The sequence below is a fragment of the Nannospalax galili genome, unplaced genomic scaffold, assembly GCF_000622305.1.
Source record: "Nannospalax galili isolate Female #2095 unplaced genomic scaffold, S.galili_v1.0 scaffold186, whole genome shotgun sequence".
Classification (NCBI taxonomy): Eukaryota; Metazoa; Chordata; class Mammalia; order Rodentia; family Spalacidae; genus Nannospalax; species Nannospalax galili.
In genome coordinates, this window is record NW_008358774.1 from 10,214,910 (window position 1) to 10,231,908 (window position 16,999).

The 16,999-nt window shown below is 39.1% G+C and overlaps 1 protein-coding gene and 1 pseudogene across 14 annotated transcripts in view; both read right to left on the reverse strand.

Moving 5' to 3' along the window:
* Positions 1-16,999, reverse strand: part of Akap7 (A-kinase anchoring protein 7) — a 154,138-nt gene that overhangs the window by 89,433 nt on the left and 47,706 nt on the right. For all 14 annotated transcript variants that reach the window (XR_003847621.1, XR_003847620.1, XR_003847622.1 and 11 more), the window contains exon 6: positions 233-345. Coding sequence is in view for 11 of the 14 variants with exons in the window: in XM_029558141.1 (XP_029414001.1) it covers positions 233-345 (113 nt within the window). In the remaining 3 variants the exon portion in view is untranslated. The remainder of the gene's footprint in view (positions 1-232; positions 346-16,999) is intronic.
* On the reverse strand, positions 4,602-5,094 carry LOC103724938 (annotated as a pseudogene).

Below are 16,999 nucleotides of genomic sequence, written 5' to 3' on the forward strand. Positions count from 1 at the left end.
GAAGCAGTAGCAATCAGGGATGGCAGGGTGTGTACCTAACAGCCACAGAGACCAACTCTAATAGCCTCCAGGGGAATGCTAAGACCTTCAGCATCCTTAGACTTGTTCCCAGAATCCCGGTAACAGGAATGGTAGGGCGCTAAAGAGCACAAAAAGTTATTCATGCCCCCGACCACGCTGAAGGCCCGTGTGCCCCAGTAAAAGGAGACCAAGGATACAAATGCACACTCACAATCTTCCGGAGCGCTGGCGCTTTTGACAATTTCATAAAGGTCAAGTGAGGCTTAAATCCTCTGCTGTCTCCTGCCAAGATGCCTTTTTCTTGAAATGTTTTTTTTGCCATCTCTAAAAAAAACCAAAAAACCACAAAAATGCTGTTGTAACACATCTTTAATTATAAGGAGGCCAGTTCAAAAGATAACAGATTATGTTATAATGAAGATCATACCTATTTGGTATTTTTTTAAGAGGCAGAGAAAGAAATATACGTGCTATTAACAAAACATTATGACAGTTAAATCCAGTGATTTCAAGCGTGCAATAAAGTACATAAAAACACTCACTTGGAAAGATTATCTAATAAATAAAATAACTTTTCTGGCATTATGTTGCTTTTCACAGAACATCCCAGTGGTTCCCTTATGAAAGCTTTAGCTGGTATATTACCTTTCATCTCTGAAACTTCTGAACAAGATGAAGTAAAGGACCCTCCCTAATAAATGAAACTTAAAATAGATACACAAATGTAGAGATAGCATTCCCTTCTTAAGAAGGTAAAGGATTTTGCTGTAAAGACAGTCCACATGAAAATAATAAAAGAATGTGGATACAGAGAGAATAGCAGGGTTTCAAACTGAAATACCTGAACATTACCTTTGTATTTAAAAAAATACACAAATGCATTCACTAAAGACATAATTCTAACTGGGGCCTACAGTTTTTGGATTTTATTCTAAGTATAATGGAGAAATTGGGGGTAGAAGACTCAGCAAGGTAAATTTATATGTGAGAAAAATCACCTTTACTTATCTATATTTTAATTAGAGTAAACATTTTGAAATTTCAGGCAATTCCAAGAGTCGTACTCTTCCCTGGACTGTTATTTTTGTGGAGAAAGCAATTCGTAGACTGTTGTAATGTGTTGGGTAGGAGTTTGGGAAGAAAGCAACTGGGTCACCGTGTGGCATCTCCTGAGTCGTGTACCAAGCCTGATTTCTGCATGTAGGTCCTCCCATGTTCTCATACACAAGGGATTTCTGTAACTTTCCCTCCTGGCAGAGCAGGGCAGGCAGCAATGGGGCTATCTAAAGCCCTTCACTACCTCCTTGCTATTCTTCAACACAAAGACAGAGCAAAGTGTCATAGATTAAGGTGGAGGGGCAGAACATTATGGGGCTGCCTGGAACAAGATATTACATCATTCTCTCTTTCTGTCTTTGCTGGCAGTGCAGGGAATTCTGGCTTTGTTATCTCAGGACACATCTCCACAAAGCACAGGTCACTCAAAGGCTTCTGGTTTTCTGCTGTTTCATTCACAAGATGGCAGCGAAGAACTCACAATTTTGCTTGGCCTCTGACTAAATCTACATTTTCTCTAACATCAGGTGCAGAAAAAAAAAAAAAAAAAGCCTGATCATCATGATAAGCTGTCAGAACCCCAAAGTATTTCTCTGCTTTCCTATTGTTTTCTCATGAGGATCACTGCCTGGGAGAGAGGACACAAAAGAAGCAACACAGGAAACATAAGGAGAAACACTAAGTCACGCTCTCAAAATGTTATCCTGCTATATGTTGAAAATCTTATTGTGGTATTCTCTTTTTAAATGCTTACTAAATGCCAATATATGCTGACTGTGACATTTTGATCATGGAATATAAGTTTAGGGGATGTCCAAAAACACTATTGCTTGTCACTACCATCAAATGGCTTTTCTTCTTTTTTCAACAGTACTAAAGAGTATGCAACAGACCACTAAAATGCTCAGAAAACAGTGGCTGCAACTTTGGCCAAGTAGTAGACAGGAAAGATATTCACATAAGAGCTCTAGAAGACCAGAGAGTCTGCTTCAAAACTGTGAGCCCAAGAATATGCCCCAACTTCTGTGGAGCTCAATAAAGTGAAGATACCTCTCATCCCCTGACCACTGGGTGACACAATTGGCCCCACCAAAGCTATGAACAACATACAAAAGACAGGCACTGCAGCCAGCTGCCATGGACCAGTGTGGATACCTCTGACAGATGTGACCTGCTGCAGAATGCATTCTGCTCAGTCCTCTCCTTCCAGCTACCAGCTTCTGATTAAAAATCTGTATGAGACCAAGATCCCTTCCCGTCCTCAAATCGGGGGGGGGGGGGGGGGCGGCTATGAAAGAGCTTGTCTGGACTGGGATGAGGTTTACAGTTTAGCCAACAGGCAGCCAAAACAGAAGACCAGGATTCAACAAGACTGTATCATGAAACAGAGTATATTCATAACAACTATTACTGTGGTAGCTTACCAACCTATAGCCCAATAAAATCACTAAGAGGCACATCTTCTTTCAACTCATCTGTTATAACCCAACTTTGGTCCTGTCTATTTTGGCACATGGTCCACTGTTAGAAGAGGACTCAGAGATGAAATCTTAGTCTAAGTCACACAAAAGCATTATTATCTTAAATCAAAACTACTTGGGCTGCAGAGATGGTTCAGCAGTTAGGAATACTTGCTGTTCTTCCAGAGAACCTGTGTTCAAGTCCCAGCACCCACATAGTGGCTAACAACCTCCAGTTCCAGAATATCCAACACCCTCCTCTGGCCTCTGCAGGCAATGCAGACACATGGTGTACTTACATACATGCAGGCAAAACACCCATACACATAAAATAAAAAATAATACATAAAATATTTTTCTTAAAAACGACTTGAACATTGACAAACTCCTATGGCTTAACACATAATATGGTGGGCCAGTGTACTAAGTTCCTAATGTTTGACTGAAGGGATTAGGCATAATTTCTCAATCTTCAAATACTTAAAAGAATTATCACAGAGCAGAGCTTCTGATAGTAACTTAAGTTATCACCCCAGGAAATAGAAATATCAGAAAGATATGGACATACAAGTTCACTTACTGAGCTCATTTTCTGAGCAGTCCATAACTGACCAGCTCAGTGTATGTACGAGGCAGATGCTTCATACATAGAAGGATGCCCAGTGTTGATATGGACAGGAGGAAAGGATTCAAGCTAATAGAAATCTAAACACTAGACAGTAGGCATCTGGAAAGCTCTCTGCTTTCTGCATTAATTTTTGCATTATTACCTTATTTGATATACAATCAAGTGAGTCTAAAAAACATCTTTTAGTTTACAGGTTTACTTATATCTGATTTTGAGACAACAACTCTCATAATTCTCTAGGCCTTAAATCTTTGATGATATTTATCATAATACAAATAATGTTTGCAAAAAAGATTTCATTTTCATTAGAGTATTTTCTCAGCACCATATTTTTCTAGGTATACAGAAATAAGAGGAAAGGAAATATCTTCTTTCTGAAAGTTATTTATGATTTTATTCTTATAATAACAGTATAATTAATCATTTAGCCTGAGTATTGGATAATGGTTATAGATATATAACTTCTGAAATTAAAAAAAAATGCTAATGTGAAAACCACGTCATTTTTCATCAATGTTAACTTCTATTATGGAAGGGAAGCTTATGAATAATTAAAGACATTGTTCAGTCTTCCCAGTAGCACAGAAATTCCTTTGTGCAATAAATAGAAAATCATACAACAAATATATCAGGCATCCTTCAAATGTCAGGAGTATTTTCTAAATAATATAATTTATCTCAGAGCTGAAGATAAAAAAGTCATTAAACATATATTTTAAAGTTTTTTTAATGTATATGTATGCATATGTGTATGAGTGTGGGTATATGCACATGAGTGCAGGTGCCCATGGAGGCCAGAAGAGGGTGTCAGATTCCATTGAGCTGGAGTTACACGTGGTTGTGAGTTACCTAATGTATGTGCTGGGAACCAAACTCGGGTCCTCTGAGAGTGTAGTTACTGTTCTTTACAGCCAAGTCATCTCTCCAGTCTCCCAAATATTTTTTAAATACTAGAAGAACTCACCATATGTAAAAAACTGAAATAAGTAATTTAATGAACAATATTTTCATAAACTTTAACAAATACAGCTTTTCTGTTTAGATTTTACATACTTATTTTTATATAGGAGATTTTACTCAAATGAATTCTTTTAAAATGTGGTAGCAATAAATTCATACTTAAAACATAAAGTTGTTAAACACTGTCTCAAAGTAAATTCTTAACCAATTTTAACAGAATCCTATATTTTTTTTAACTAAAGAACATTTATTTATTCTTCATTAGACTTTACCCAGAGGACATAACAAAACTGAGTCACCACCCCCCACCCCACCTTGAAGGGTTAGTACTGTTGATGTAACAAAGCAGATATGAACAGTTTCAAGGACCAGAACCAACTTTAACTGACAAAGAACAATTTCTATCTGAATCATCATAAAAATGTGTAAGTAAAAAAAGAGAGAACAATGGAGGTTTGAGATTGAAAAGCCCCCCCATGTTTCCTGTGACACATTCAATCTTGGCTAGAATGTAACAAAATGGAAACAGGATTACTATAATACAAAACTTTCACTACAGCATGCTGTACACACCTGTTCCAAGCCCACCTCCAGCCCCTAATGCTTCCAGCACAATTATTTCCCAGCCTGTTGGGCCTGCTGACGCAGGAGCACGTAGATCTTCTCTTTGATCCAGTCTTTGTTGTAAGGCTGGTATGTCTGGGTATCAGCTCAGTAAACAAGACAGCTGAGATCTGCCAGATCATCGATAAAATCAAACAACTGACATATCATACGTGATGGAGGGACTGTTGGGATTCATTCTCTTCAGATGTTCTTCATACATTTTACAAACGCCTTCCATGCATTCATTCACAGATTCATAGTCTGCATAAGTTCTGCCTTCTGGCCTCTTGGTAGGCTGTACCAGCAAAATGGTGTGAGACATCGCACCAAACACTTTGCTGCAGCCGCCGCCAACACCGCCACCGCCACACCCAGAATCCTATATTTTTAATTGTATGTCCTTATTTGCAAAGCATGCATTTATCCCTTTTCTTTCTTTGACATTTTCTCACTTTTTCTGAAACTCTGAAGTTTTTTATATGACAGCACTTTAACTAAGACCCTAGGAATTAGGATTCCGGACAGAAGTGCCATGCTATGAATGAAAGTTGTCCACCACACAAGCCCAACACCAGGAAAAGACTCATCTCCTAGGGAACTGGCCCCTAGCTCCCTCACTGACACACAGAGTATCTACGTTAACTTTATGTTAACGCCCTATCTTTTATTTCATTCTTCTATAATATGTAACCCTGCTATGGTTAAGAAGGCAGATCAGACAGACTGAAATTTTCTCTCCCCAGTTTTGGCCCAAACTGTACATATATTCATTTTTATACATAGAATGTGTGCATACACACACATGTACATATATATGCATACATAGGTATATAATACCTTTTCCTCTTAATGTAAGCCTGTGTTTGAATGTAAAGCTCGGCTCTGGGCCCAAACCTTCCAGTAACAAAACTGGACAAATTATGCAGGGACAGTATCTAGTGACAACTCTTGATGATGCTCCTGGAGTTTTGTGTGAGGCACATCAGTCCTTGATGAAAGTACCCACCATTGCAAAACCTAGTTTTGTTTCAGAATTCCTTTCTCTGCCTTTCAGTCGTGTCTACAGTCCCTTGCTATAAAATGGAAAAATGATTATTTTGAAATATATAAACTCAAGGTTTGTTTTCCTGGTAAACTTTTGGAGTTTGTTTCTTTATGAGATGGTCTTACTGTGTAGCCCAAACTGACCTTAAATTCATTATACAGCCCAGGCTTGTAGGGAGCCGTGGGCCCCCTACCCAGAAATAGTAACTATTATCTGTAAAGCAAGCTGTTTACAGCTTCAGCCTCTGACTTCCTTTTAAGAGTAGCCAGATGACTTTGTGAAATACATGTTTTTCTTCCTCAACCTTGTAAATTTCCTCATCCTGTAAAATATCCTGCCTCGTGGTCTGGCTGTGGAATGTGCGGTAAACAGCAGAACTTACCCGCCCAGCTTCTTCCGCCCTCTGCTTCCCTATAAAAGCTTTGTGCAGCCCTTCTCTAAATGAGACTTGATCAGCGCACAGGACACCTGGCGCCCAACGTGGGGCTTGGATACTGAGGCAACAGTGAGGGACCGGACACCTGGCGCCCAACGTGGGGCTTGGATAATGAGGCAACAGTGAGGGAGACAACGTGAAAAGAAAGGCGTTAGACAAATTTTAAGACACATCAGGAGCTGTGGGAACCTGCCTCCACTGAAACCGAAAGTAAGTGAAAACGTCCAATCATGGGACAAAAATTGAGTCAACATGAACTTTATGTTAAGCAGTTAAAGGACGCTTTAAAGACACAGGGAGTAAAGGTTAAGACTACGGATTTGTTTCATTTTTTTTGATTTTGTTAAAGAAATTTGTCCCTGGTTTCCCCAGGAGGGCTTGATAGACATTAAAAAATAAAAAAGAGTAAAAAATACATTATTAAAATTTAATAAAAAAATTAATAGACAAAAAGAAAATACCCACCAAGGTGGCTATAAAACAAAGGATCTGTTACAAAATAGGGCCTGCCCAAAAGCTAGTAAAGTCCCTACAAAAAAAGTTGACCTTATTTCCCTTGATAGCGATGAAGAGAATTCAACTAGACAATCTTAAGACCCACTCCAAAAGTTCAGATCTTAATTATAACAAGTCAGACCCAAATCCTAAAAACGGTTCTAACGACACGCCGCTCCAGCCTGATGCCATGCCTACGGCCCCCTCTGAGGCTCATCCCCTGCCCCCTCCTTATGCTATTCCATCAACTCTGCCAGCCCTTGAGGCTTTCCCAGTTTTTCCTCCCATTGAACACTTAAAAGCAAAAATTGACAGTTTACATCAACGCGGCGAGTTAGAGCGCCGTCGCCGCGCATTGGTCGCTAAACTCCAGAGCCTGACTGTCCAAGATCTGTTCTCAGGCCCCGTAACCACCACAACCGAGACCCCGATAGTCAGCAGTTCATGCGGTTTGTCCACTACCGCGCCCTCTGCTCTTAAAGCCTTTCCAGTTTTAAAAATTATAAAGGGTGGTGGAGATGATGACGAGCCCATCAAACAACCCCTTCAAGCTCTCAGACATAAAAGAGTTAAAAACTGCAGTGTCACAGTATGGTGCCACAGCCCCTTATACCATTACCCTCCTTGAGGGACTGGCAAAACAATGGTTAACTCCCTCAGATTGGTACCCTTGCCAAGGCTCTCCTTCATGGGGGGGATTTCCTTTTATGGAGATCAAAATATTTTGACGCCTGTCAAAAAACTGCTAAAAAAAACATTAAGATGATTAATGATGACTGAACCTTTGATATGTTAATGGGCCAGGGAGAGTATGATTCCAATGACACCCAAATGAATTATCCACCCAGCCTTTTTGCTCAGATCCAGACAACAGCCATTAAGGCCTAAAAAAAACTCCCTACAAAGGGTGACTCAGGGGTCTCTCTTACTTCCATTAAACAAGGCCCCGATGAGCCTTTTGCTGATTTTGTTCATCGCTTAACCACCGCCCGCTACTAGGCTTTTTGGTAGTATCCAGGGCAGTATTGAGCTCATCCTAAAGCAACTAGCGTTTAAAAATGCTAATCCCGCCTCTCAGGCCACCAATCGCCCTCATAAAAAAAAAAAAAAACTAATTTAGATACCTGTGACTTTGCGCTGAGATTGGCTCCTCCTATCAACAGGATCTTGCCATGGCAGCTGCACTTAGTGGTAAAACAGTGAAAGACTTCTTAAATGACACAAAACGGCCTATTACAAGGGGATGCTTTAAATGTAAAAAGCCCGGCCATTTCTCTCAGGATTACAAATCACCCCCTGGTCAAACAAAAAACAATAATAGCTCTGATAGACCTCCAGGGCTTTGCCCTAGATACAGGCGAGGAAGGCATTGGACAAATGAGTACAAGTCCAAAACTGATTTTCAGGGCAATACCTTGCCTCCCCATCAGGAAAACGGGTGGAGAGGCCAGACTCAGGCCCCTACACAAACAATTAGGGTAATCAATTTCATCCCCGTAAGCAACAACAATCAGTTTCAGACCTCTGCTGAGCAACCCCCGGAAGCCAGGACTGGACCTCAGTTCCGCCTCCCCAACAGTACTAACCCCAGAAATGAAAATTCAAATAATAAAAACTGGTGTGCACGGTCCCTTGCCTCCAGACACTTGTGGTCTGATTCTAGGAAGAGGTAGCTCAGCCCTTAGAGGCCTAACAGTTATACCAGGGGTACTTGATTCAGATTATACGGGAGAAATTAAAATTCTAATAAAAACTGAAAATGTTATTGTCCCCATTGCCCAGAGAGATAGGCTTGCCCCATTCAATCCCCACTCCTCACTCCAGGTACCCCGTTAAAAGTCCCCAGGCCGGGACACAGGCTGACCTCCACAGTCAAGCCTTAGATGCCTCAGGCCAGAACTACAAGCTATAGGGGGTGCCTGGCTTCCACCTCACTTTTTTCCTATTTCCTTGTCATTTGTGGGTCAGTTTGCTCAGTGGAATTCCTCTTGAACCTTCTGATATGGAAATCTGGGCTTGTCAGTTATGGCTTGTAGCCAGTTTGTGGCTTCCTATAAGCTTTCTGAGGTTCTTGAACAAAAAATAATTGAGATACTTAACAGAACTGTTTGGTAAGGAAATTTAGATTCTAGTGTTTTGTTTGAGCTTTTAGTGCTACTTTACAAATACATTAATACACTTAAAACAAGCAGGTGTGTAGACATCTTTGTTATGGTTGGCATGAGAATGCAAAGTGCTAGCTAGGTGTGGTAGCATAAGCCTTTATTCCCAGGATCGGGAGGCAGAGGCAGGTGGATCTCTGAGTTTAAGGCCAGCCTGGTCTACATAGCGAGCTCTAGGCCAGCTGAGACTACAGGGAGACCCTGTCACAAAAAGACCAAAGAGAGAGAGAGAGAGAAAGACAGAGAGAGAGACAAAGACAGACAGAGACAGAAACAGAGAAACAGAGAGAATGCAAAGTGCTAATATTGTTTGGTGCTTCATGGTGAAATTCTGACCATGATTTTATCACTGTGGTACAGTGTGACATGTAACTGAACATGTACTCTGACTTGAGGCACCTACTTTTTTTGTTTAATATTTTATTATTTTTTATTTTATGTGTATGAGCATATTGCCTGTATGTGTATAAGTGCACTCATGTCGTGCGATGCCCACGTAGTCAGGAGTGGGTATCCAATCCCCTGGAACTGGAGTTATGGATGGTTGTTAGCCACCATGCACCCACTTTGAGTTACAGATGGTTGTTAGCCACCACGTACCCACTTCTAACGAGGATATCTGAGGCTGCTTTCCCCTTTCTGAGCTTCTCTTCCCTTTCTGGTGAATTTGTAGTCATGAAACTTAAATTAATATATTCTGATTCTGTTTTGTTTATGTTTGTTTGAAGGTTCTTCGCTTGTTCAATCTAAATTGACCCTTCTGCTAAGATTAGCTGTTATTCAGAATTATTTAGAGGATTATTACCAAGCCATTCCTAACTGGAATACAGACATGAAAAGAATCAGTTCAGACTATTCAGGACTAAAAGAAAAAAAAAGCAAAAACAGATTTTTTTTTTTAAGTTTAATGTTATATAAAAATTTGATTCAAGACTTGAAAAGCTTTCAAATTTCAAGACTTAAGACTTAACCATATGATCACGTAGCCCTAGCTTGCTTCTGTGTCTATAGATCCAGTACATTTAACTATCATAGTACTTTCTCTCATTTTATGACTCAAGTACAGTTATTTTGGCAATTTTTCTTTTAGTACAGAAATGACTTAAGCTATCAACTTTGCTTGTCTAATGTCTTACATTTCATGGAAATTTAAAAGCAACTGCTCAGTAAAATGCATAAATATAAAAATGTGACAATATTCCTTAGTGCAGAAGACAGATGTTAAAGCATCTAATCATCTATAAGTTAAAATATGAAAATAACTGCTAAATATGAACTTAAGTACACTTGACTTCTTAAAATTTTTGTAAATATGAAACACTTAAGTCTATGGAATATGCTTCATAAATTCTGATATATAGAAACACTTTTATGCACCATTAAGAGGGAGTTAATCTGTTAATAAGTTTGAGAGCAGCTATTTTAGAAGAAAAACAAATATCTGGAAAATATTTTATTTTTAATTTTTATTATTTATTATTTTATTTTACATGTATGAGTGTATGACAGTCATATATGTAAGTGCATCTATGTCATGCAATGCCACAGAGGTCAAAGAAGGAGTCGGATCCCCTGAGGAGTTATGGACAGTTGTTAGCCATCATGTGGGTGCTGGGACTTTTATACGGATCCTCTTAGTCATCTCAGACCCTTATCTAACATCTATATATTTTTTAATTATTTTTATTTTATGTGTATGAGTATATTGCCTGCATGTATGTGAGTGCACCCGTGTCATGCAAAGCAGCAGAGGTCAGAAGAAGGTTTCAGATTCCCCTGGAACTGGAGTTAAGGACGGTTTGTAGCCACCATGTGGGTGCTGGGAATCAAACCCGGGTCCTCTGCAAGAGCAGTCAGTGCTCTTAACTGCTGAGCCATCTCTCCAGCCCATAATATCTGTATTTTTATCTAATATAAGCCTCTAAATTACAGGGAATAAACTTTTAACTAATATTTTAGTCAAAATACAAAGTAATGGGTTTCACTGTGACCTTTCATTTTATTACTTGTATTATTATACTCCGTTCTTATCACCCCCTTTGCCCTTCTCCATCCTCCTCCCCGTCATGTTGGTCTCCTTCATCCCAAGTCATCTCTCCTTTGACTTTCAAATCACACATATTCCACTACCCTCCTGTTCCTGTGCCCTCCTGTAAAATCTCTTCCTCCCCACTCATGGTCCCTGTATTAGTCATTTTTCTATTGCTATGATAGAAACACCATGACCAAGGGAACTTATAGAAGGAAGAGTTTATTTGAGCTTACAATTCCAGGAGAATTACAGTCCATCATAATGGAAAGGCATGGTGCCAGGGGGTGGCTGGGGCAAGAGCAGAAAGCAGCATGCTCACATATTCAAGCAGGCACAAGAAAACAAGAGCAACTCAAGATGCAGCAAGGCTTAAGAACACTCTAAGCCGTGCCCCAGTGATGTGCTTCCTCCAGCACAGTCACACCTTCTAAGACCTCCTAAGACAGTGCCACCAAATGGGGACAAAATGTCCAAATACTTGGAGCCTATGGGGGACATTCTCATTCAAACCACCACAGTCCCTCTCCCACTAATATATCCTAAGTATGTATGTATATACATATATAAATTTAAATCTAAATTTAGCATGAGAAAACATATACAATATCATAATTTTATTCTTTTGGGAGGTGGGGTCCTTTTTAGTCAGGGTCTCCCTGTAGCCCAAGCTATGTAGATCAGAGATCTCTCTGCCTCTGCCTCCCAAGTACTGGGCTTAAAGGTGTATGCCACCACACCCGGCAATTTGACTCTTTTTTTACAGCTAAATAAAATTCCACTGGGCATAGGTACCACATTTTATCCATTCATAGGTCAATGGACATCTAGGCTACTTTGATATTTTGGCTATTGTGGCTAGTGCAACAATAAACATAATGTGCAAGTATTTCTATAAACTTAAGAGACACTTGCCTACATGCCCAAGAGTAGCATAGGTGCCTCACGTGGGAGATTTATTTTAAGAAACTTCCATACCAATTTCTATTGTGGCTATACCAGCTTACATTCCACCAGTAGTGAATTAGTGTTCCTTTTTCCCCATATTCTAGCCTTTGTTGTCATTTGTTTTCTTGGCAACAGCCACTCTGATTGGAGATGAAAACTTAAAGATGATTTAATTTGCATTTAAGGATATTGGACATTTTTTCAAATACCTATTGACCATTTTTATTTCTTCCTTGGAGAACTGTGTATTTATTGATTAGGTGATTTGGGTTTCTACTATTTGATATCTGAAGTTCTTTATAGATTCTAGGCAGTAAACCCTGTCTGATATATAATTGGTAGAGTTTTCCCATTCTGCAGGACATTGTCCTTGCCACCAATTTCCTTTGCTAGGCAGATTTCTAATCTCATCAACCCCACTTGTCAGTTCTTGGGATTACATTGTGTTTATTGGATTCCTTTTCAGAAAGTCCTTGCCACATCTATATCTTGAAATGCTTTCCCTATGTTTACAAGTATTTGGTTGAGAATTTCTATTTCATGTTCATCAAAGAAATTGGTAAGTTTTCTTGTGAGTGTGTATGCACGACATGTGTCCTTATCTGGTCTTTGTATCCAAGTGATAGTACTGGCTTCAGAGAATAAGTTTGCCAGTGTTCCAGGATTTAAAATTATTAGGGGTATTATTTTTCCATAAATTTAAAATATCCTAGATTTTGTGACTCATGGAAAGGAACTTCATTTGCTATTTGAGTTATAAGATAGTCATCATCTATTTTTAGGCAACACTTTCATAAAGGCATTTTTCTGTCCTCTTGCAAAGGCCCATCAAATAAAAGATTACTTCAACTGGGCACAGTGGCACATGCCTGTAATCCCACCACTTGGGAGGCTGAGGCAGGAGGATCACAGGTATCAAGTCAGCTTGGGCTATGTAGCAAGACTGAAAAAATAAACAAAAAGACTATCTAAATAGAACTGAGAGTTGCAGCTGAACTATTTGTCAATCAAATCTGTTTATATGACCTGATACCAACAGTCTTCGTAAATAAGGACTAAAAGGACCTGCCTGCTTCTCTGGAATAGGTGAACTGCTACTGTTTTCTTGTATGGTCCTTGCAAGCACTCTGTGACTGAGCTATATCCTGAGTTCTAGATTCTTGAAAATGTAATTTTTAAATGCTTTTGCACAAAAATTTTATAAGATTATAAGGCAAAACCTCAGGCATTTCACACCCGAATGTCATCGGAGTAATAATGGGCAGTTCCTATGTCTATAAATGGTGTCCACAGTTTGTCTGAAGTATAGATATGAGTATGTATGAATATCAATCGGTGAACAAATACTTAGAAATCTATAAAGTTATCACTAAGTGCAGATATAAGCATATTCTAAAGAGTTTACAATTAAGGGTTAAGATATTATCAAAACTGTTCCTTTTTTGATGTTTTCTGTTGTTTTGGTTTAGTCAGTTTAGTTTGGTTTTTGATTTCTGAGACAGGGTCTCAGTAGCCCAGGCTAGCCTCAAACTCACTATGTGAGAGTCAAAGACTACTTTGAACTCCTGATTCTCCTGCCTCTTCCTCCCATGTGTTGGGATTACAGATATGTACCATCATACCCTGTCTATTACAATTCTTGAACTAAAGAAGTCTAATTTCATATTTTTTGTCCTTATCCCTAAAATAAGAGAAATTAAACAAATGATTTTTTAGTGTTGGTAGTGTCCACTTGGTCTCTGATAGCTAGGATAATATCTTATATAAGAATTATGCTTTGTTGGGGGCTGGAGAGATAGCTCAGTGGTTAAGAACACTGACTGTTCTTGCAGAAGACCTGGGTTTGAATCCCAGCACCCACATGGCAGCTAACAACTGTCCATAACTCCAGTCCCACGAGATCCAACAGCCTCTTCTGTCTTCCTCCGGTATTGCATGACACGTGTGCACTTACCTACATGCAGGCAATACACGCATACACATAAAATAAAAATAATAAATAAAATATTTTTTTAAAAAAAGAATTATGCTTTGTTGTAACAAAATTTAATGCAAAAATAAGAAATCAAAATCCCATTCTTTTTTTTTTTTTAATTTTATGTGTATGAGTGTATTGCCTGAATGTGAGTGCACCCGTGTCATGCTATGCCATGAAGGTCAGAAGAGGGCATCGGATTCCCCTTGGAACAGGAGTTAAGGACGGTTTGTAGCCGCCATGAGGGTGCTGGGAATCGAACCTGAGTCCTCTGCAAGAGCAGTCAGTGCTCTTAACTGCTGAGCCATCTTTCCAGCCCCAAAATCTCATTCTTTTTTAAGACATATTTTATATTTATTTTTGTATATGTGCATGCATGTGTACATGTGTTTCTGTTTATATGTCTATGTGTGTACACTGAATGCAGGAGCCCATGGAGACCAAAAGAGGGTATTGGATCTCCTGGAGCTGGAGTTCAAGGTGGCTGTGAGCCACCTGCAATTTCTTCCCATAATTGTCAATTGGAAGATACTTTCTTATCTCATTGTAAGGTTCTATAAAATTATGTTGCATCTGTTAAGAAAAAAAAATCAATAAGGGGCTAGAGAAACGTCTCAGTGGTTGAGCACTGGCTGCTCTTGCAGGCCTGGGTTCGGTTCTAGCACCCACATGGCAGCTAACTGTTAGTTAACAATCCAGGGGTTCCAGGGCCCTCTTCTGACTTCCTCGGGCATTACGTGACACGGGTGCACTTACACCCATGCAGACAATACACTCAAAAAATAATTCTTTTAAAAACTCAATAAAATTTTAGAGTCACTTTTCAGTCATCTAAAATTTCAAAAAAATAGAAGCTACAAACCCTTTTTATCATGTCTAGAGTGTTACTATTTTAAGGATACCTGTTTCTACAGGCAGTTTAAACTTGTTTCATTTTTAGATGGTTTTCCCAGGGGATTTAAACTACCTCTTTTAAATAAAGGCTGACAAAATGTTGAGACCAACTTTAATTTAAAATCTTTATATTTACCATTTAAAATAGATATTTCCAATTGATTACTATGTAAAACTGTCAAATGGAATTTTAAAACACTTCATTCTTACAAGCAAGTCTTTAAAATTACACCTCATGTAAGGAATGACATTCCTTCTACCACAGGCAAGCAAAAAGAAATTGCTGGGCTGCACATTCTAATACTAGTCCAATTCTCCCATTACTCAGCTTGTGTTCATGGGCATTCACAGCCCTGACAGTAAAAAATATAATGAGTTATCTCTCATTCCTTGTAGTAACTACTTTTCTTGTCACTGTGATAAAAATACTTGACAAAAGCAATTTAAGGGAGAAAGAGCTTATTTTGGCTCATAGTCTGAGGGTGCAGTCCACCATGGTGGGGAAGTCATGGCAGCAGGGGCTTGAGGCAGCTGGTCACACTACAGTCAGGAATCAGAAACAGATAAATGCTGGTACTCAGCTAACTTTCTCCTTTTTCTTCAGTCTAAGGCCTCAGCCCATGCAATGGTGCCACCCATATTTAGAGTGAATCTTTCCACTTCAATTAGCCTAATCTAGAAAATCCCTCAAGACATGTCCAGAGGTCTGTTTCCATGTTAATTCTAAATTTTAGCATGTTGATAATCAAGGAAAGTCATCACAGTCCTCTTCCTATCCTAACACCCCACAAGTTCAAGACAAAATTCAGAGTTCTGCTGTACCACACTTAGAGGATTCTAGAACTCCCGGACTAGATTTTACTCTTATACAAAGATTGAGGAACAAATGGAAATGGGAGACGAGAGAGTGTCTAAGGTCAAATGTTAAATGTTCCCTTAGACTTTTATGTTTACATCACATACTTGTGCATTGATTTATGTCCCACAATATATTTATTGGCTTTTAAGTGATAGGCTCTATGGACAAAGATGAAAAATTTCTTCAAGGCACTATCACCTTGCCTGGGAAAGATTTCTGAATAACAAATGCTTTCTACAATAGTCACCTATATACACAGGAAGATACACACACACATACACACACACACACACACACACATATAATTTAACTGAAAGAAAAAAAAGAGGAGAAGCTGACAGGGATTGAGCATAGAGAGCACTGTAGGTCATGACAAGATAGTGTTTCTGTTTGGTTTCTGCTCAGGAGAAAGAAAGAAGAAAAGAAAGAAAGAGAAAGAAAGAAAGAAAGGAAGGAAGGAAGGAAGGAGAACCTTAAGGACATTATGCTAAGTGCAATAATACAATTTCAAAAAGGCAAATGCTATATGATTTCTTTTAGGAGGCAGCAACAGTAGCCAAATTCATAAGACACAGAAAGCACAGAGGTTGTTTCCATGGGTCAGTGAAGGAAGAACTTCTATAATAGATACTGAGGCCCAGTTTTGCTGAATGAGCAAGTTTCTAGAGATTAGTCACACAATGTGAATATACTTAACTCAATTGTGGTGTTCTTAAAAATGGTTTAGATGGTAAATTTTATGTGTATTTTACCATAAAAATTAATTTCACAAAAATAAGTAACAGCTGTCTGATCAGGCAAGGAAGGTAAAGGTGTCAGCTGAGGCACAACATGCCCAGTTCAGTCCATCTCAACAACAGGCTGGGTGTAGGATGACATAAGAACTACGCTAAGCACAAAGAGAAGAGCCAGGTAGCTATGACTCTCCATGTCACAGCAGGAAGAATGGGCTTCATCATATATCCAACAACCAGTAAGCCAAGAGGTGACTACAGGTAAGCGAGAGAACTGAGAAGCAGCAATAGATACAGCAAAGTCAGGGGTGGGGGTAGATGATGGATGTTAAAAGAGTCCAATGAAGAGCAGTTGACAACTGGTTATCCAGGATGAGTCAAGTCAGTTAAAATGACATGTTCTGCCTCATGGAGAGAATCACTAAGATACTCACTACAGAAGGAGAAACATGGTTAGGAGAAAGAGGTAGAATCAGAAATCCAAACATAAAGACACCTAACAGAAAAAAAGAAAAAGAAAAAGAAAGAAGAGATAAGCTACTAAGGAAACTGGGACAGGAACAGAGGAGGGGTGTTGAAAATGAAGAAAGTGTTGTCCCAGACACCAGGAAAGTTTGTTTTTGTTTGTTTCACGGGGTTTCTTTTGGGGGGGGGGGTATTTTTTTTTTTTTTTGCTGTTTTTTTGACACCA